Source organism: Quercus lobata, chromosome 10 (genome assembly GCF_001633185.2).
Source record: "Quercus lobata isolate SW786 chromosome 10, ValleyOak3.0 Primary Assembly, whole genome shotgun sequence".
Taxonomy (NCBI): Eukaryota; Viridiplantae; Streptophyta; class Magnoliopsida; order Fagales; family Fagaceae; genus Quercus; species Quercus lobata.
This window is the reverse complement of record NC_044913.1, coordinates 64,404,719-64,426,402: the sequence shown is the minus strand read 5'-3', so window position 1 is coordinate 64,426,402 and position 21,684 is coordinate 64,404,719. Positions and strand designations below refer to the sequence as shown.

General features: G+C 32.8%; 2 protein-coding genes across 4 annotated transcripts in view; both read left to right on the top strand.

Moving 5' to 3' along the window:
* Positions 1-15,041: 15,041 nt before the first annotated feature.
* Positions 15,042-18,772, top strand: LOC115965229 (putative disease resistance protein RGA3). Its single transcript, XM_031084403.1, has 4 exons — positions 15,042-15,218; positions 17,386-17,689; positions 17,917-18,660; positions 18,761-18,772. The coding sequence occupies exons 2-4, from the start codon at positions 17,390-17,392 to the stop codon at positions 18,770-18,772; spliced, it is 1,056 nt and encodes a 351-aa protein (XP_030940263.1). The 5' UTR covers positions 15,042-15,218; positions 17,386-17,389.
* Positions 18,681-21,684, top strand: part of LOC115963529 (inositol 1,3,4-trisphosphate 5/6-kinase 4-like) — a 32,499-nt gene continuing 29,495 nt past the window's right edge. For all 3 annotated transcript variants that reach the window (XR_004085850.1, XR_004085849.1, XR_004085851.1), the window contains exon 1: positions 18,681-21,539. The gene's annotated coding sequence lies outside the window, so the exon portion shown is untranslated. The remainder of the gene's footprint in view (positions 21,540-21,684) is intronic.

Below are 21,684 nucleotides of genomic sequence, written 5' to 3'. Positions count from 1 at the left end.
TCTCTTTGCCTCTTTGACATGTCTCTATGCTACTTACTTCTTTTCTTTTTCTTTTTTGGTTGAGGAAAAAATAGTTTATTAACACAACCAAAGGAGATGGCATGGAATATTATTACATTTATCAGGTTCCAAGTTCAAACCACAGCCAAAACAGAAAATTAAAAAGTGAAATTAACAACACAAATTTTGCAAGTTTTAAAACAAGTACAATACAAATGAACACTCATTTGAAGGAATTTTTTCTCAGTTGCACAACCCAATCTTTAGATTGGTAGTGAGAGTCAAGAGAGGAGTGCAGTATTTATGGGTGGGTTTGGAAAAATTCTTCCATTTGAAAGATTCTAATTCCTCCGAGAGTATCACAATTTCATTACTTGTTTGCCAACAATTATAAAGTTCCACAAGAGGTGGGTGGGACAAAATTCGATACTATTTTTTCTCCAATAATTATCAATTTCAAATGATGTTATTTTTTCGTTTGTTTATTTTAAATCTAGTAAATAGATTATACTATATGGAAATCAAATCTAATAATTTAAATTATAAACAAATATTTACCAAATTAATTATAGTTGGAACTCTTCTAAAATTTTCAAAATAGGAACGAACATAACCTATAGAATCTAAAAATGATAGGCGTGTAACATGCTAGCCACAACGACTATGGCATTCACTAAGTTCTAATGTCTAGTTGTCCATGTTCAAGCCTGGAACCCTACATGTTTAGGTTGTATTTGCAATGTAAGCACTCAAAAAGTAACAAATGTATATTTGCAAAAAGTGTATAATATTTATCATATATTTGTAAATGTGTATAACATTTACCATTTTTTGTGTGTTTACAATATAAGTTTACATTATACTGTACTACCGTACAATTTAAAAAAAGAAAATTTCAACGAAGTTTCACACTCATTAGCCATTATAGAGAGAGAGAATGGAGGAATTAAAAGACATGGATTGACGATTGGAAACTTCCGTTTTCACATGAATAATTCTACGGAAAACACTGGTCAAGTCAAATACATATATGTAATGTAATTTACCGCTATTATTTAATTAATTTAAAGAGTCAAACCAGTCAAGCCATCAAATTTGAATGCAACTTATATCTCTTATATATAAAAAGCGGATATGCCACTACAGTGATTCGGTACTGTTCATTCAATGTATTTGCACTATTTATCCCACTGTTCATCTATAGTGGAATTTGGTGAGGCATTTTTTTTTTTTTTTTTAGTTTCGAACAGTAGCTACAGTCCCAGCTACAGTAGTTCTAGCTACAATAGTTACAGTTTTTTTTTGGCCTTCCATTTGTAGTTTTTTTTTCTTTTATATATATTGTTTTATTGACACAATAAATTTCACAATATTTTCACAATTATTGAAATGTCAATTTCTTATAAGTCAAAATAAAATAATAAAATATGAAACAGTGACCAACCACAACTGAAAATAAATGTTTTGTGAAAATATTGTGACATTTGTTAGATAAATGTGTGCTACAGTACTTTTGGTTTGTTCAAGTGGCACTGTAGTTACAGTAGCTACAGAGTTTTTTTTTTTTTTTTTTTCCTTCAGTCTTCCATTTATACTTTTTTTTAAAATATTTATAAGAACCCGCATATATATTGTTATATTGACAACAAATTTCACAATATTTTCACAATTAGTGAGGTGTTAATTTCTTATAAATCAAAATAAAATAATAAAATATGAAATTGTGGCCAACTACAACTGAAAATAAATATTTTGTGAAAATGTTGTGACACTTGTTGGGTGAATGTGTAAAAATTACAATACTTTTGGTTTGTTTAATATGTAATGTTCATCACCTTTTTTTTTTCCCAGTCATCAATTTGTGCTCTTTTTTCTACAATATTTTTGCACTGTTCATACAGCGTTTTTCACTGTTCATCTACGGTTCTATTTTGGTTAGTCACTTTGTCTTTTTTTTTTTAAGCTTTGAACAGTAGCTACAATACAAAGCGGCATTGTAGCTATAGTAGCTTTTTTTTTTTTTTTTTTTTTTTTTTTGTCTTCTGCTTATACTTTTTTTTTTTCCTTTTATATATATCACTGTACATCCAGTGTTTTTGCACTGTACATCTAAAGTGCCATTTTGTTGAGCCACTTTATCTTTTTTTTTTCTTTTTTTTTAAGTTTTGAACAGTAGCTACAGTACCAAGTTGGTCTACTCAACTTTGTTAAGTCAAAATTCACTATTTCACATACAATTTTTTTGGGTTGCCTTTTTGTATATATTTTTTCTTTACACGCTATTTTAAGTAAAAACACATAATTTTGCACACAAAAACAAAAACAAAAACTTAGGAAAAAAACATTTTTCATCCTTTATGTTTGGGACAGTTTACAATTCTTTTTTAAACTTTAAAATCATGCAATTTTTCCCTTAATTTTTTGGAAAAGAGAAAATATATCATATTGTTATTCTCTCAGTTAAACCCTAATGAAAACTTATGATTCTTAAAATATTTTATTGTATAATGTCTAAATTACTCATGCTAAATTTTAACATCCTAAAAATTTTCTTTATATATTTTGAGTTTTAAATGATAAAAATTCTTAAAAAGATAGAATGATGATATTCAATGACACAAGCCTTTTGTTATCTTCTTTTTTTTGTTTTTTTTATTTTATTTTTTTTTATTTTTAATTTCTTAGCAAAACTCAGTTGTTTATTATTGGAAGATGATGAAATTCGTTATCATTCTTAGAAGTTTTTAGAGAATAGATATATTGTCTTTAGCAAGTAGGTACTAAAAAACTATTATAGTTAAATAAATATTTATATGTTAAATAACTACCATAACTTTGTGGTTGATCAAAATTCTTAAACGAATGAAATTAACTTTTTTCGACATAATTATCAAAATTCTTAATATTAATGTCTCTTTTGATTAATGTAAATCTCTATATATTTTAAAAACCAAATGATTCATATCTTTATTTTATAATACAAATAAAATCTAGAATTGACCTTAATTACTGCAGTACTTTTTTTTCACGGCAAGCACGTGCCTTGCACGTTCTGCCCTAACTAGTATATATATATATATATATATATATATATATTATTGTGTGAACTGAGTTTACAAATTAACAATGGTCGAGCATTTGATTTGGTCACTGCCTCAGTCTTGATGCTATATGGTACTACAGAAAATAACAAGATTGTACTTTTCTTTTTCTTGAATAAATGAACTCCTTCTGTTGTACCAACTATTGAAATCTAATAAATATTTTTTGGGAAAGCTGAAATGATCCAAAACTGCAAAAAGATAATAATGCTGTACCAAGATGAAAGGAGGTTGTCGGTTTTGATATACCATGGATGAGGTTTTAGGTGAAAATCTTTTGTTTAGCCATTTATGTTGTTTGCATTATTATGATAAACATGAAAAATATATTGCATTACCTTTATTTTGCATCTTTTAAATTATTTAATAGGATCATTTCTATGTATTTGTTACATGCAAATATACACAATCAAAAGCATGCGGAAGCATAGATGTAGACACATGTACGGGTAGCTATCAACCTAGCTTTTTTGGGTTGTTCACTCTTTTCAAGAATTTTTTTTCCAAATAACTTTAAATATAAAAAAATTTAGTTGGTCGTCATGTTTCAAAATAATGTGGAAAAATAGCATCTTGAGTGTCTAAAACTCGAGTTCCCTATGGAACTCGAGTTTTTAAGAATCGAGTTTCACCATTTTTCTATTTCTGTAGAACTCGAGTTTTTAACACCCGAGTTCCACCATCTTTTAGTTCACTCTATTCATCAGTCTGCCTCAAACAACAAACATACTCAAAACATTTTTTTCCATTCTACTTCAAGCAACCATTTTTTTTCTATTCTAATAGCCTTTTAAACCATCCAAAAAGTCTATGTATGAACAAAGCCACTGGTTATGTTTGTGATTGTCAAGGCAATGATAAATTCAACTCTGTTACACATTTCATCAAACAAGTGGAGAACGCAACAAATATAGGCTGATATAATAAGAGAAAGCAATTGGGGGATTCAAGTTTAAAAGGAAGAGTAGATAGCTAAAGCCAAAATTAGCTCATCGTATTTTTGGCCAGGCTATTTACAACATTAGGGACAAGGAAACGTGAATTGGGTCAATGAGAACACTGGGTCACCATATATTCCACTCTTCCTCTACTTCTCCATATCTCTATTTTGCTTCTCCAGATTCTTCTTTCGGATTTCTATGGAACTCGAGTTTGAGAAACTCGAGTTCCACGTGGATTTATTGCTCCAGTTCAGCACCAGAACTCGAGTCTTTGAAGCTTGAATTTGTCGCCGAACTCGAGCTTCAAAGACTCAAGATGCTATTTTTCAGTTTTCTTTCCGCCGCGTGCTAACTTATTGTTGGTGCAAACACAATAATAATGGAAATAATACACAAAGAGAAATTGAATAGTACTTCTAAATATTATTAATATAAAGAAAGGAAATACACAACACTATTTGTACTGAGGCGCGGCACTCGCTCTCTTTAAGGAGATTCAAGCCCTTGGTTGGCTAACTCTTGTAATCGGTGCAGACCTTCTCTGACTTGTCTCCCCCAGGATACAACAGCCCAACAAGTGTCGTATGGCTAGAACAACCTCTGCACAAAGTGTTTAAGCCCAAAGCTCCACCAGAAAGAACACCCTTCCTTGCCAATAATCTCTCTATTTTTTTTTTTTTTTTTTAGTGTGTATTGTAAGTTGCAGTAACCTGGATTGGGTCTGAATGAGTCTATTTATAGGCTCAATGGGCCTTACGAAATTACTACCCAATTTATTCTGATTAATTAGGTCCAATTATTCTGATGTAGTGGGTGTTATAAGATTAATTGTTGGATATTAATCTGGTGGGCTGGAGTTACACAATTAATGGTGAGATAAGGAGTTTCTGAAGAATGAATAGGCCCAAACGGATAGTCCATTAAGTGGGTTAATGGCTCTTCATTGTCCATAATAAAAAATGGAGTATTAATTCGGTCATTTACTCACTAACGGATATGGTAATTACTCTGAATGGGCTGTCAAGTAGGGGGATCCAAGGGGCTAATTCATTTCCATTTTTGATACCTCTACTCTTCACCTCCCCCTTGTGCACGTATCTAGTCCAATATCTGAGACAATTCATGTTAGCCCATTAATCACTACAATTAAAAAGAATAAAATAGTATCTCTCATTTTCAATGTGGGATTAAACATTCTCACAACTCTTCATCTTTTATATTCACTCCCACATCTTTACATTTATATTATAACATTTACTCATTTTAATTATTTAATATTAAAATGTTCCAACAATCCCCCACTCATTTTAATATTAAATTTTAGTTAAAGAGAGATTACCAGGCAAAGATGGGTCACTATGCATCATGAAGGTGTGCTCTGCATTGAACCTTTACTTAGTAAAACCGCGATCTCAACTCCAGAGCCGTAGTGGTCTCCGACTTGAACTAGGACTGCTTTAGGGAAATAAAGCATCACTGCTTACACATAACAACCCAGGTGTTGACATGAGCTTTTATAGCTAGCACTTTACGGCCATGTGTTGATCCCAGTTTCATGAGTGTATTTGAGATTAAGTCCAAATCTCATAGGGAGCGGCCCCACCCGCACACTCACATAGGTGAAATTTGTCAAGGGTGCTCCTGTAATTCTGACACCCCACTCATACGAGCTACAAATTTCATTAAGAGTTTTTTACTCAACCTTTCCACATTACAAGATAAATGCACTCACATCATAGGGATGAACAATTAAAAAATTATTTACAGAATAAATAATTTAAAAAATAAATAGTGCATTTCTTACGACCATCATATGATTCGTTTTTCCCATTGAACCAAATTCTCAGGATCTCTGGTCCTTGGGTTGGGTATCCTCATACATGGCTCATGATTCTATGGACTTTAGTCCCATCCCCCTCGATGTATTCCAGACTCTATCTTTTGCCAAGGCCTTGGTAAATAGATCTGCAAGATTATCATTAGATTTAATATAATCCACAGTTATGATGCCACTACTCAAATAAGATCGCACGGTACTGTGTTTTCTTCTTATAGGTCTGGATTTACTGTTGTAGTAACGGTTTTTAACTCTACCAATTGCGACAATGCTATCACAATGAATTAATATAGGTGGAACTGGCTTTTCCTAAAGTGGAATTTCATATAACAAATCTCTAAGCCAATTTGCCTCTTCACTAGCTGAAGCTAATGCTATTAATTCAGCTTCCATTGTTGAATTAGCAATTATCGTTTGCTTTTTAGATTTCCAACAAATAGCACCACTACCTAAGGTAAAAATATAACCAGTGGTAGAGAGAGAATCACGTGACAAAGTATTCTAATTGGCATCACTAAAAGCTTTAATCACAGCAGGATACTTTTTATAAAATAAGCCATAGTTTTTGGTACCAATTAAATATCTTATAACTCGCTCAATAGCTAGCCAATGATCTTTACTAGGCTTGCTAGTAAATCTGCTTAGCACTCCTACTGCATATGCAATGTCAGGTCTAGTACAATCAGTAGCATAACGCAAACTACCAATGATACTAGCATAATCCTTTTGATTAAAAATCTCATCATCATTATTCACAGGAAATAAATGAACACTAGAATCAAAAGGAGTAGCTACACTTTTGTGATCATGAAAATTATATTTTCTCAACGTAATATGATTGATCAAGATATATTCCATCACATGTTTTTGTAATTTTCATGCCCAAAATAAAATTAGCCTCACCAAGATCTTTCATATCAAAATGGCTTTTAAGTATATTTTTTGTTTCATTTATAACATGCATATTTGAGCCAAAAATCAACATATCATCCACATAGAGGCTAATAATAACATGTAAATTATTCCATGATTTAGAATAAATACATTTATCACATTCATTTGATTTATAATCATTCTCAATCATGCAGGAATCAAACTTTTCATGCCACTGCTTAGGTGTAATACCCCGCATATTTTTTATTTGAGGTTATTATCAGTTTTCTTTTAAATATAATTGTTGGGCCATAGGTTTTCTTTTTATTAGTAACTGCAGCCCACTAACCCACTAAGCCCACATCTCTAATACAAACTACAGGGTAGAGGAAGAGATAATCAGGGTTTTCATAGGAAGGGTTTTATCAAAGAGGCTAAGAGGTATTTTTTTTCCTTGGAGTTAATTGAAGAGGCAGCTGATTGTTTCAGGTATGATTTTTCATCCATTAGAAACAAAGAATTAAAGGATTAAAATTTTATCTTAGAAACATTGGCGATATGTAGAATTGTTTCTAAGAGATATCTTTTCCTAAAAGTTGGTCCTTGAATCCTAGATTGAGCCACGGAATTTCTAGAATCTGTAATTTTGGCTAAGCCCTCTTCGGTTTTGCATGTGCAAATTATATATATTGCCATCAAGTCTTCTATTAGATTTGTGTATATTAGGTCCTACTAGATTTTCCACGTTTTCCTTGATTATATCACTAGTTTAGGATTGACCCTAAAGAGAAGGTGGCGGTCAATCATAACACGAAGTCTTGTAGTTGGTTAAATTTGATATTTGATATACTGGATGATTGTTTTAGAATAAACTAATAGATATATTCAGATTTGATGTTTCTACGTGTGGGAACTAGTTTTGCCTATATTATGACTCTAGGAAAAAAATAAATAAAATAGAAAGAGAAGGTTGTGGAGTATTATAGTGTTTTAGGAAGTAGTTTATGATCATGAAATTTCTTGCTTATTGATTAAAGTAATTTTCTGTTTAGAGCTTACGGAAGACTAAAAGTGCTCGGCTGTGTTCGAATATATTAGCAAGAGAGGTAAGTAATTATGCAAAATATGCACAAGTTTTGTCGTTTAGGTTCTTAGATGTCAAGGTTTTTCAAAAGTCATATTTTTAAGTTAAAGTTTCCTAAAGTTTATCGAAAGCATTTTTATATCGTTAAAAGAGAAATTTCGAATTTTAATTAATGTTTTGAATGTCCGAATCTCCTTGAAAAGATGATTTCTAAACTAAATTATTTTCTAAAAATAATTGAGTTTCAAAGTAAATTTTCGAAAAAGGTTCTTGTTCTTTAAGTTGTTTAAAACCAAGTGATTTTAAAGTCATATTCTTATTTTTCAAATGGTATTTACAACGTTTCCTTTAGCAAATTGGGTTTTCAAACTTACTCAAGAATTGTAATATATTTATGTAAACTCTTCAGTTCTTATTCATTCTCTAAGAGAGTCAAGCATCCTTTGATTTATGTTCTATTCAATTTTGTGATCTCTGATATGCCTCTGTATTTGAAAAGAAATTGTTAATATCAAGTAAATTAGTATATTTTGTATAAACTTTGCTTTGTGATATGTGACTCAAAGGAAGTGTTTTTTTAGAATTGATCAGATATATCAGATATATGTGTAAATCCGCTCACAGGATTGTATGTGAGAATATGTGTTGATCCCTCACCAGCAGGGGTTAGATGTTGGTATCCGCTCACAGGATTGTATGTGAGAATATGTGATGTGTATATGTGAAACTGTGCTCTGATCAATTTTATGTATGTGATTTCAAATGATTTTAAGATGTGATTATATATGTATTAAGTGATTCATTATATGCTTTGTGGAATAATTATTTTTAATATCATTGATTGAGTTTGTGAAAAAGTAAAATACTCGTGCTTTGCTTGACTCCATTCCGTTGTGTATTCTGTATAATTACTTACTAGATGTGTGGCTCACCCCATCAATTACTATTTTTTTTTCCAGATTAAAGTATAGTTGGAAACATAGAACCGTTGGGTCGCTTTGTAAGATGCAAGGTAGAGCATGGAAGTTGTAGGCGACTTCAGTATGCATTGAGGACTTATAGAATTTTAGCTACCTTATTTTGTAATTCATGTTTTTACGGAGATTATTTCCCATTTGCGGAGTTTAGACCTTTTTTTTTTGTAAGGGGTTTTTAAGAGTATTATTCCTTTGGAGTATTGATTTATTTTGGATTAATTATGTTTATGGATTTGTATAAGTTTAGCAGATTAGTCATGCATCTAAATTCATTTTCTATGGATTTGGGTCGTGACATTAGGTGCTTGTTTTAAGCCATATAGGGATTTAGTTAGCTTACATACCTTGCTTTCTTGGCCAGGCTCTACAAAGCCTTCGGGTTGGTCCATATAAATATCTTCCTCTAGGTCCCCATTTAGAAAAGCAGTTTTTACATCCATTTGATGAATTTTCAAATCAAAAATTGCAGCAATGGCAATTAACAATCTAATAGATGTAATTTTTGTTACCGGAGAAAATGTATCAAAGAAATCAAGATCAGCTTTTTGTTTAAAGCTTTTTGCAACAAGTCTAGGTTTAAACTTATCTATTGACCCATCCGGTTTCAACTTTTTTTTAAGGACCCATTTACAACCTATGGTTTTACAACCCAGTGGAAGATCTACTAATTCCCAAGTTCTATTAGAAATTAGAGATTCCATCTCATCATTTACAGCCTCTTTCCAAAATATAGCATCAGGTGATGTTAAAGCCTCTTTTAAATTTTGGGGATTTTCCTCAATGTTAAAAACATAATAATCAGGACCAAAATCCTTTTCAACTCTAGCTCTTTTACTCCTTCTAGGTTCCATTTCAAAATTTTCTTGATTTTGTAAATGTGAAGTAGAAGAACTAGGTTGTGACAAAATATTTTCTTCAACCCCACTATTTTTCAATTTAAAAGGAAATTTTTCTTCATGAAAAATTGCATCACCAGATTCAAAAATTATTTTGTTTTCAAGATCAAAAAATCTATAGGTTGTACTATTAATCGCATAACCAAGAAAAGCACAGGTAGTAGCTCTTATACCTAATTTAGGCATTTTAGGGTCAGTAAGTCTTACATAAGCAAGACAACCCCATACTCTCAAATATCCCAAATTTGGCTTATATCCTTTCCACATCTCAAAAGGTGTGGTATGTGACTTTTTATGTGGCACCCTATTCAAAACATGACATGTAGTTAAAATAGCTTCACCCCAAAAATGTAAAGGTGCACCAGATTCAATTAACATGGCATTTGTTAACTCAATTAAAGTTCTATTTTTTCTTTCAGCCACACCATTAGAAGCAGGTGAATATGGTGCAGTAGTTTCATGGATAATTCCCAAAGACTGAGCAAATGAGTTGAATGCATTTGATTCATACTCACGGCCTCTATCACTTCTTATTCTTTTTATTTTTCTACCAAATTGATTTTCAACTTCTTTTAAAAAATCTTGAAATTTTTCAAAAGCATCACTTTTATTTTTCAACAAATAAATAGTTGTATATTTTGAGAAATCATCAATAAAAGTGATAATATATCTATTTCCTCCACGAGTGAAAATTCCCTCAAATTCACATAAATCGGAATGAATTAACTCAAGCAATTCGGTATTTCTTACAACATTTTTATGAGGCCTTTTTGTAATCTTAGCTTGACTACAAGTTTCACATTTTTCAAAATCTTTTGACAATCTTGGAATTAATCCTAAACTACTCATGATTCCCACATATCTACTATTTATATGACACAAACGAGCATGCCAAAAATTAATAGAAGAAAGCATATAAACTGAACTGGTAGATGCTTTATTATTCTCAATATTCAATTTAAACATTCCATCACAAGCATAACCCTTGCCCACAAATAATCCCTTTTTTGTGATTACATAATGATCAGATTCCATAGTTTGCTTGAAGCCAGCCTTGTTAAGCAAAAAACTTGACATCAAATTCTTCCTCATGGACGGAGTGTAAAGTACATCTTTCAATGTTAGCACACGTCCAGAAGTGAATTTCAATTCAACCTCACCACTTCCAAGAACCTTGGTTTTACTAGAGTCACCAAGCATAACAGTTTTTTCTTCTTCAAAAGGAGTGTACAATTTGAACCAATTCTTGTCATAGCAGACGTGCCTATTAGCACCGGAATCTGCCTACCACCCTTCAACATATTGCACTATATTGATGTCTGTAATCATAGCCACTAAAGGCTCTTCGGTTACGTTAGCCTGCGGGACAGATTCACGTTTCCGAAATTTGCAAAATCGAGCAATATGCCCACTCTTGCCACAGACAAAACAGGATCTATTAAATTGATCTTGTGAAGGGGGTCCTTGGTTCTTATTATAATTTTTAATTGGGTTTCCCCTTCCTTGAGGTCTATTATTATTTTTAAAGGCTCTCTTTTTAGGCTTCAATTGAACATTTCTAGGAAAATGATTTTTGGGCATATTATTATTGGATGAAATAAGGTTTACCTTTGTGGTGGAATTACCATTGCTCTCTTGTGTCATGAGTGCATCTTGTCCTCTAGCCTCCTCCTTCACACGGATGTGTGTGATCAAAATCTCCAAGGATGTCTCCTTTTGTTTGTGCCGCAAAGTCTTTTGGAACTCCCTCCAAGATTGTGGTAGTTTATCAATTATGCCAGCTACCACCAAATTGTCTCCAATCTTTATGCCTTCGGATCTCAATTCTGCCACAATCATTTGGAAGTCTTGTACTTAATCCACCACCGATTTTCCATCCACCATTTGGTAACGGAAAAATCTACTAGCAGCATACTTCTTTGCACCTGCCTCCTCGGTATCATACTTGTTTTGTAAAGCTTTCCAAATTTTCTTAGCAGAATTGTAAGTTGTATCATAATAATCATAGAAATAATCGGCAAGACAATTCAATAGATAAGAGCGACAATTATATTCATCTTTTGTATACTTATCTATTTTTTCTTGATGGAGAATATATTCTTCCTCACTCATCTCATCGGTAGGAACTTTTGACGGATTCTTGTCAGTGAGGATGTAGGAGACTTTGAGAAGACTCAAGTAGAAGATGACCTTTCCTTTCCACCTCTTGAAATGGGCTCCCTTAAAGCGAAAGGGCTTGTTGAGATCTCCAACAGGCTCATTTGGTTTCTCTTGTGTAGACTCCATGTGTTTGAATCTCCTTAAAATTGTTGGTGCAAACACAATAATAATGGAAATAATACACAAAGAGAAACTGAATAGTACTTCTGAATATTATTAATATAAAGAAAGGAAATACACAATACTATTTGGACTGAGGCGCGGCATTCGCTCTCTTTAAAGAGATTCAAGCCCTTAGTTGGCTAACTCTTGTAACCGGTGCAGACCTTCTCTAACTTGTCTCCCCCAGGATACAACAGTCCAACAAGTGTCGTATGGCTAGAACAACCTCTGCACAAAGTGTTCAAGCCCAAAACTCCACCAGAAAGAACACTCTTCCTTGCCAATAATCTCTCTATTTTTTTTTTTTTTAAAATGGAGTATTAATTCGGGCTATTTACTCACTAACGGATATGGTAATTACTCTGAATGGGCTGTCAAGTAGGAGGATCCAAGGGGCTGATTCATTTCCATTTTTGATACCTCCACTCTTCACCTCCCCCTTGCGCACGTATCTAGACCAATATCTGAGACAATTCATGTTAGCCCATTAATCACTACAATTAAAAAGAATAAAATAGTATCTCTCATTTTCAATGTGGGATTAAACATTCTCACAACTCTTCATCTTCCATATTCACTCTCACATCTTTACATTTATGTTATAACATTTACTCATTTTAATTATTTAATATTAAAATGTTCCAACACTTATTATATTGTTTCCTCTCACTATGCTAGTTGGAAAATTACCTCCTCTTTTCAACTCATCTACAATTTTCACCCACCCTTGAAATTCAATTTTTATTTTAAATGAGGCACATAACATTCCCTCCTTTTTTCCTTTTTTCTTTTTTTACCACCTTCAAACTTGTCATGAAATTCTTGGATCCTCGTCTAGCTACCACCTTCCTTCTTCTTGAATAACTGGTACCATAAGAACCTTCCTACTCCGATATGATAAATGGTAAAGTGAATTTCTTCCTTATCTAATTTTGAGCATTTGTGTCCAACGAAATGAACCACTTGTGGGTTGACTAGTTTGGCCTTTTGAGGCATCTTGATTTGTTTAGATTATACAAATCTTCAACTTTTGATCACAATCTTGACCACCCACAAGTTGATTAATATCAATTTCACAATATGGTTAGTGAGACATCTCGATTCATTTTGATTGTGGAAATCTTCAACATGAGATCACAATTTATGTTAACCATGAGTTGATCAAGGCAAGTATTCAATAGAATTGAGAATAGCATTAAAATCTCTAATACAAACCCAAGGTCTATGCACAAAGGACTTAATATGGTTTAACAAAGCCCAAGAATTCGGCTTCTAAGACGTTTCAAATCAACCATAAAAACCTGTTAAGAACCATTTAAACCCATCATCTTTAACAACCTTTGCCAAAGTATGGTTATTTGAACCATTAATGACCCTAAAATCAACACCCTTCTTTCAAAGAAGAGCCAATCCGCCACCCAAACATGGCTTTTTCACAATGAACCAGTGAGGTAGATTTGTATCCTTACAAAGCTTTTTAAAATCCTCCTTAAACATTCGAGTTTCGATAAGAAAACACACTATAGGATCTTATTCTCTCATTATCTTGTGAAGGCCAAAAACTATCTAAGGGTTCTCAAACCCTTGGCAGTTCAAACTTAAAAGCCTCATTGGTCTCGACAGGGGTGGTCCACTACTCCCATTGATCTATTATTCAGAGAAGTGTCATCCACAAATTGCTTGCTATGCTTTGGTGAGATAGTCTATAGAGTTTTCCGTCCTAATTGGTATATAGGTCGTTTCCCTTTTCTTTTAATTGGCTGAATAAATAGTTTAATTAATCATTTCAATCCACATATTAAATAGAAAAAAAAAAATTCAAGTCTACTTTATTCAAGTTTTTATTTTTATTTTTTTATTATGAGATTATTCAAGTTATTTAAACAAGAAGTTTGAACTCCAAAATCCAAATCTTTATTTTTTGGGGGTTAATTGCAAATATCACCTTATGTGGTATACCCTCAAAATATGGAACAGTTCTTTATTTTATTTTATTTTTTTGAAGAAAAATATGGAGCAGTTTTGTGGTTTATTTATTTATTTTTTTTTGTTAACTTGGTTTATTTACTTACAGACTTATCTCTTTTGCAACTTGTTTCATGACATGTAGTCATATAGTGATATATATACAGACCTTTTTAGAGCTTTATCCAAGTCATGTTTTTTCTTATAATTGAAATTAAAAAACCTTGAATCTAAACTTGCTCATGATTCTTGAATATATCAACCTTGTTCTCTCTAAACTATGCTGTCGATTTTTTTTTCCTTGGCTGAATAAATATTTTAATTAATCATTAACAATTTCAAATCCATATATTAAACATAAAAAAAAAAAAAAAAACCAAGTCTACTTTATTCAAGTAATTTAAATTAGAAGTTGAACGCCAAATATTTATTCAATGATCTTATATTGAACAAATCCAAACCATAAGGTAGAAATTTTTAAATTTAAGAAATCATTTGAACTCCAAAATTTTAAATTTAAGCTGAACTCCAATTTTTTTTTTTTTACTGGAGCAAAATAAAAAATTATTTGCGATGTTGTTTAACATTTGCGCCTCAACATAAAATATTTTCTGGCAAGTATTTAGAAATGATAACAAATTTAAATTGTGAGTCAATAAGAAATAAAAAACCACAAGCTATTATGGTTTCTGAATACAGTTTCTAAAAAACCTGTATTCTATTACTGCTAGTCCTGCTTGCTCAAGCCTGGACCCATCCTTGAGCAATTTACGGACAACACATCTTCTTTCCACAAGTGATGGGTCCTACTTCTAATAAATTGTGCCTTTTCTTTCTTTCGGCCAGTGGTGGTTGGTTGAAATTTGAAAAAGACTTGGATCGGCACTCGAAACTTCCCTTTTCACACGAAGATTTGACCGGTGGAAAGAAATACGTTAAGAAAGAGATGAATTTTTTTAAAAAAATATAGCTGTTAGAGAAAGGATTCTGAAAATATGACCGTTCAAAACAAATAATGATTAAAATATTAGAGTAAAAAGGCAATGTAAATTGCTAGACCACTCCTCTTCGGCTCTTCTCTTCTCTCTATTTTATTCTTCACAGGCTATTACCTTCTCTCTCTCTCACTCTTCACTGTCTCTTCGCTCTCTCTCTCTTGCTCTTCCTGACGTCCATTGACTGCACATCTAATCTACCTATTTGCTTGCAAGCTAATACTGAAGTAAGTGCACTCTAACATGTCTCTCATGCTGTATTGTTGTTTTTTTTTTTTTTCGTTTTCGTTTTGTTTTGCTTTGTTTTCTTGGCTGAATAGATAGTTAAATTAACACAACTAAAGGGAAGAACCTCCTCCATCTTCTGTCTCCTCAATTAGCACACACTGTGCTAATAAGGGATGGAGGAGATGACTAGATTCCTACCTTATTCAAACCAAAAAGCCATACAAGCTCAATGGTCACTATAACATGAAGGGAGGAATACTTACAATTGTTGAGAACTGATACTGATACAGATCTGAGTTGTATATCATCATATCATTAAGTGAATATTATATTGATAAATTGGTTTTAACGTTTTATACGATGTGAACTCTCTTTAAAAAAAAAAAAAAAAATTTAAACAAATAGAATAAAAATATTTTTATTTTTTATAAAAATATTTTAATTATATTAATTTAAAAATTATGGGTTTTTTCTTAATCCAAATGTGTGTTAACAAGAAATAAAATTTTAAAAATAAATAAAAGTAATTACAAGTTGGGAAACAAAGAATAAAATCAAGGACTTAATTTTATTATGTTTGCAATAAAATAAAAAATTAAAAACTTGGAATAAAAAGAAAATTAACAAAATGAGATTTCTTCAATGTTTTTATTTTTTCTTAAACTGGAGCAAAATAAAAAATAAAAAATCAGTTCTGACGTTGACTACCACTTGCTCTGAGTTTGAGATTGATTTATTTAGGGTTTAAACGACTGCGATGTTGTTTAACATATATAGTGACAGTGTCAGTACTAACGACCAAATTGAACTAACTCCTAAACAAGAAGATCGAAATTTGGCTAAATTTAAACTATAAAGATCAAATTGATAACAAATATAATTTGGAGGAAACAATTGTGAATTAATAAGAAATATAGGGTGTGTTTGTATTCGCGTTTGCTGTGTTGCGTTTCACTTTCTACGTTTTCTTCTTTTTCATTTTTTTTTTTTTTTTTTTTTTTCACGCGTTTTCCCCTCACAAGCGGCTACTGTTCATATACTGTACATGAACAGTAGCCGCAATATTGACCAGTATTACGTGAACAGTGCATTCGTGCACTGTTTACGAACCCACAAATTTAATTTTTTATCAATTTTTTCATTAAAAATGGGTCTCACGATACTATTCACACATTTAAAAATTATTTTGCTACAGTATTTTCAATTTTCAGTTTTCAGTTTCAACAAAATAAGTTATATCCAAACACACACATAAATTACAACTTAATGAGAGAGGAAGCACAAAACTAAGGACTTTTTCAGAAAATAATTTCTAGAAACCTGTATTGTTATTTATTTTTTCTTTTCTTTTTCGCTTTTCTATTTTATTTCATGGCTGAATTAATATTTTGATTAACACAACAAAAGGCAACAGAACCCCTTCCATCTAATTCTATCTCCTCAACTAACAAAGACTGAGGAGGGCTATACTAGTTGTTAACATGATCGAACATGAGACAGACTTAAAAAATATATGGATAAATTTAGTTTGATATCAAGAGGATAGTCAATTTCGGAGAAGCTGCTAAATAGAAGGAACTCGCTTTTCTAGGATTAATATATGGACAAAGTTTAGTTACAAAATTAGTTGTAGCCTTAGGCTACAAACTTACTTAATATCTTTTTATTGGATGTGAATTTTAACAAATCCACCATTGGATTACATCTTCTTCTTATATCCTCCATGCTTGCAAAATTTCAAGAAAATTAAAGATCAATAGCTATGTCATCAATAAATTTTTTAAATTGCAAGTTTTTGTAATTTAAAATTATGCACAAAATATAAACTTATAAATCATATAGTAAATGATATCCGATTGACACAAAATTTAACATGTGTATTAAGGGTGTAAAGAACATGCAATTCAACGGTTAGATTTTCAAAATATATTGTAGTATTTATTTTATTAAGTGAGTTTGTAACCTTAAGTTACAACCAATTTTGTAGCTAAACTTTGTCCTATATATATTAGGTCCAATTCTGTAGCCTGTGATACAGAATTGTTGAGAACTGATACTTGATACAGAGTTTGCAAATAGGATTACTATATTATATCACTAATTTTTATCTGAATTAATTTATATCTGATTTTGATATTGTGTTATTTATTTATTGCAAGGGAAAAGAAATATGGGTAGACAAAGAGATGAATTTTGGGATCATGCTAAGAATGAAAATGGCCGTTTCGAATGTAATTATTGTAAACAAGATTTTTCTGGAGGTGCATCAAGGATTAAAGCACACTTGGCTGGAATACCAGGTCATGACATTAAGGCATGTAATGCCGTGCCTCAAGATGTTCAAGAAAAAGCTCAAGCAACCCAAAAAAAAAGAGAAGCTCAAGTAACTCAAGGGACGAACAAAAAACTTAAAAGTGTATCAACCTCGGCTTCAAAATCAAAAACTAAGACAATTAAAATTGTCACACAGGTGATTCTCTAGTCCCAACTCTATACATAGTTGTTTATTTCTAACAGTTCCAATACTTTTTAGGATAAATATTAGTACACACTGGTGGTTGCACACAACCCTGCACACACTTTTTGCACTGAAATTGTGACTTCAGATTTCAGTGCAAAAAGTGTGCAACAACAGGTTTGAAATAAACATTGCCCTACTTTTTTAACCCTTTGCAAATATTTCCATTCTCTTTGTAGGGTAAGGAAGAATATAGGGCTGAAATTATCCTCAATGATGTTATGGACAGACTAATAGCCAATGTGTCTTCACTTGCCACTAAACATATCAATTTTGAGTTGAGTTTCAAGGTGGATCTTCTTGAAACATTATTCAAGATTAAATTTGTGTTAGGTGATGCTCAAAAGAGGCAATTGAGTGATGAGTCTATGGGGATTTGGTTAACTGAGCTTAGAAATGTAGCTTATGATGCCGATAATGTGGTCGACAAGTTTAGCTATGAGAGTTTTTGGCAAAAGGTACGGATTCAAAATCAAATGATGGATCAGGTATGCAACTTTTCATTATGCAATTTTGGTGAAGTTAAGGCCATCAAACAATCGTTGGATAAAATTGTGAATGATGTAGCTGACTTTGGTCTTAGAATGGAGTTGGTGAATTCAATCCCCAAAATCAGCTTGGACATGAATACAGACTCCCTCCTTGATGATTTAGAAGTTGTAGGAAGAAAACACGATATCAAAAAAATAGTAAACTTACTTATCAATTCAAACAATCAACAGGTTATCTCGGTTCTCCCTATAGTGGGTATGGCAGGTCTTGGAAAGACAACTTTAGCAAAACTTGTGTATAACCATGAACTGATAAAAAAACATTTTGATGTACTAGTATGGGTATATGTTGGCAAAATTTTTGATGTTGAAGAGATATTAAGAAAGATTCTTAAATCACTTAGCGAAAGCTTGACTTATGATTTTGATAAAGTACATCAAATTTGTGCAAAAATTTTAGGGGGGGAGAAATATCTTCTCATACTTGATGATGTGCATAATGAAGATCCTAAGAAATGGGATACTTTAAAAGGTTACTTATTAGAGTTTAATTCTAATATAGGAAATAATATTGTTGTTACAACCTGTAGTGATAATGTGGGGCAAATCATGAAGATACATCATCCCCCACATCACTTAGAGAAGTTATCAAAAAATGATTGTTGGTCTATAATGAAAAAAAGAACATTCATAGATGGAAGAACTCCATTAACTTTAGATTTGGAGGTTATTGGTAGGGAAATTGCAAAAAAATGTGGAGGGATTCCATTGGCTGCAAGAGTTTTAGGGGGAACAATGTGCTTTCAATTTGATAAAAACAAATGGCAGGAGATTCAAAATAATAAAATTTGGGATTTGTTGGATGAAGATAATAGTGATATGTTTCCTGTGCTTAAGTTATGCTTTGATCATCTTCCAACACCATCTTTAAAACGATGTTTTGCATATTGTGCAATATTCCCTAAAGACTATGACATGAAAAAGGATGAAGTAATTCAGTATTGGATGGTTGAAGGGTTCCTACTAGCTAAAGAAGCTAATATGGAGATGGAAGATATTGGTAACATGTATTTCAATATTTTGTTGGCCACTTCCTTTTTCCAAAATGCTAGAAAGGATGCCTACGGTAATATTATTAGCTGCAAAATGTATGATTTGGTGCATGACTTTGCACTCTCAATTTCAAAATTTGAAACTTTAATCTTGGAGGGAGATTCAGTGGATGATGGTAGTAGCATACAACATTTATTTGCCCGACATGATGGTAAAACAACACTAAGTTCATTTACAAAATTGCGCACGTTAATTTCAGAAAATTTCAACTTTGACATCATGTCATCAAATTTTAAATGCTTACGCGTTTTAAAATTATTCGGGGATAGTATAAAGGAGTTGCCAGATTCAATTGAGCAATTAATACATTTGAGGCTTCTTCAAATCTCAGACTCCATAATTGAAAAATTACCAAAATCCATCACCAAACTATACAATTTGCAAACTTTAAGAATTGAAGGCGGCCGCCATGTAAGAGAGCTTCCGGAAGACCTATGCAATTTGATTAACTTGAGACATATTCATATTAATTGGGGTTGTTTTATAAAAACACCTAAAAATATGAGTATGTTGACTTGCCTTCAAACATTGCCATTTTTTGGTGTGGGTTCAGAGGATGGTTATCGGATTACAGAATTGGGAGCTTTAAAGAATCTCAAAGGAGAAATAGTAATAAAGAATCTAGAGTACGTGAAAGATGAGGAAGAAGCCAAAAGTGCAAAATTAAAAGAAAAGGAAATATTCAAGTTGGGATTACGCTGGGTTATTTTTCTTAGTAAAGGGGATAAAGATGAAAAGGTGTTGGAAGGCCTCCAGCCTCACCCTAATTTGAAAAGCTTAACAATCGAATCGTACGGAGGAAAGAAATTCCCATCCTGGGTTGGTTTGTCTTCGCTATATCACAATTTGATTGAGATCAATTTAAGAGATTGTTTGGAATGTGAAGAAGTTCCCACTCTGGGGCAATTACCCTGTCTTAGGGTTCTTGAAATAATAGGAATGTGGAAGGTAAGATGTATAGGAAGTGAGTTTTACTTTTACAGTGATGGGAGTTACAGAAATACTACTACAATATTATTTCCGGCATTGAGAATACTCAAATTGGAGAAATTGTATAAGCTAGAAGAGTGGAAGGATGCAAAGGAGTTGACAACCGCAGATGAGGTGTTGTTTGTGTTTCCTTGCCTTGACGAGTTGACCTTACGAGAATGTAAGAAACTGAGAGATTTGCCAGACTCACTGCACACCTGCGTTTCCCTTCAGAAGTTGGTAGTACAGAGTTGTCCTATGCTGAGGTCATTGCCAGGTGTCCCGTCCATAATAAGGAGTGGTATTGAAGACCCACCCAGTAGTGGGTTACAATATTTGGAGAATGGGGATTGTCGTCGTCTGCCTTCTTCTTCTACTTCCTCCATTCACCCCTCCCAGCGGGTTGTTGGTTTGTCTTCGCTATATCACAATTTGATTGAGATCAGATTGATATGGTGTACGGAATGTGAAGAAGTTCCCACTCTGGGGCAATTACCCTGTCTTCGGGTTCTTGAAATGGGAGGAATGGGGAAGGTAAGATGTATAGGAAGTGAGTTTTACTTTTACATTGATGGGAGTTACAGAAATACTACTACAAAATTATTTCCGGCATTGAGAATACTCAAATTGGTGCGTATGGATTCCCTAGAAGAGTGGAAGGATGCAAAGGAGTTGACAACCGCAGATGAGGTGTTGTTTGTGTTTCCTTGCCTTCAGGAGCTTACATTATATACATGTGGGAAACTGAGAGATTTGCCAGACTCACTGCACACCTGCGTTTCCCTTCAGAAGTTGGTAGTTGACAGATGTCCTAAGCTGAGGTCATTGCCAGGTGTCCGGTCCAGTGGGTTACAATATTTGGAGAATGGGGATTGTCGTCGTCTGCCTTCTTCTTCTACTTCCTCCATTCACCCCTCCCTCCAAAAGCTCAAATTGTATGGGTCTGTCCTGTTCCTGGACCAAATTCAATACTTCATTGCCCTTAAAATTCTGTGGATAGAGGAATTTCATGAGATGGTAGCTTTGCCAGAGTGGTTGGGCAATCTTTCCTCTCTTCAACGTCTGTATATTGTGCATTGCTGGTATCTGGCGCATCTGCCCACCGAGGAAGCCATGCGACGCCTCACCCAATTGAAAACGCTGATCATTTATCGTTGCAACTACTTTGATGAAGACAATGAGCGGATCAAGATTAGCCACGTTCCATGGGTTAAAATCAATAATCCTCAGTAAGTCTACTCATACTACCCTATTATTTCCTCTTCTTTTATTCTCTTATATTCGTAATGGGTGAGAGTATTCCGGTATAAATACTTAATTGGACCCGATTAAGAAAATATATATAAATACTACAATTTGGGTTAATGGTTCTTC

Bases quoted from the DNA above. Each gene is read 5' to 3' on its own strand.
- LOC115965229 (XM_031084403.1), top strand. From the start codon at position 17,390: ATGGGTAGACAAAGAGATGAATTTTGGGATCATGCTAAGAATGAAAAT. The intron at 17,690-17,916 runs GTGATTCTCTAG...TTCTCTTTGTAG, and splicing joins CAATTAAAATTGTCACACAG to GGTAAGGAAGAATATAGGGC.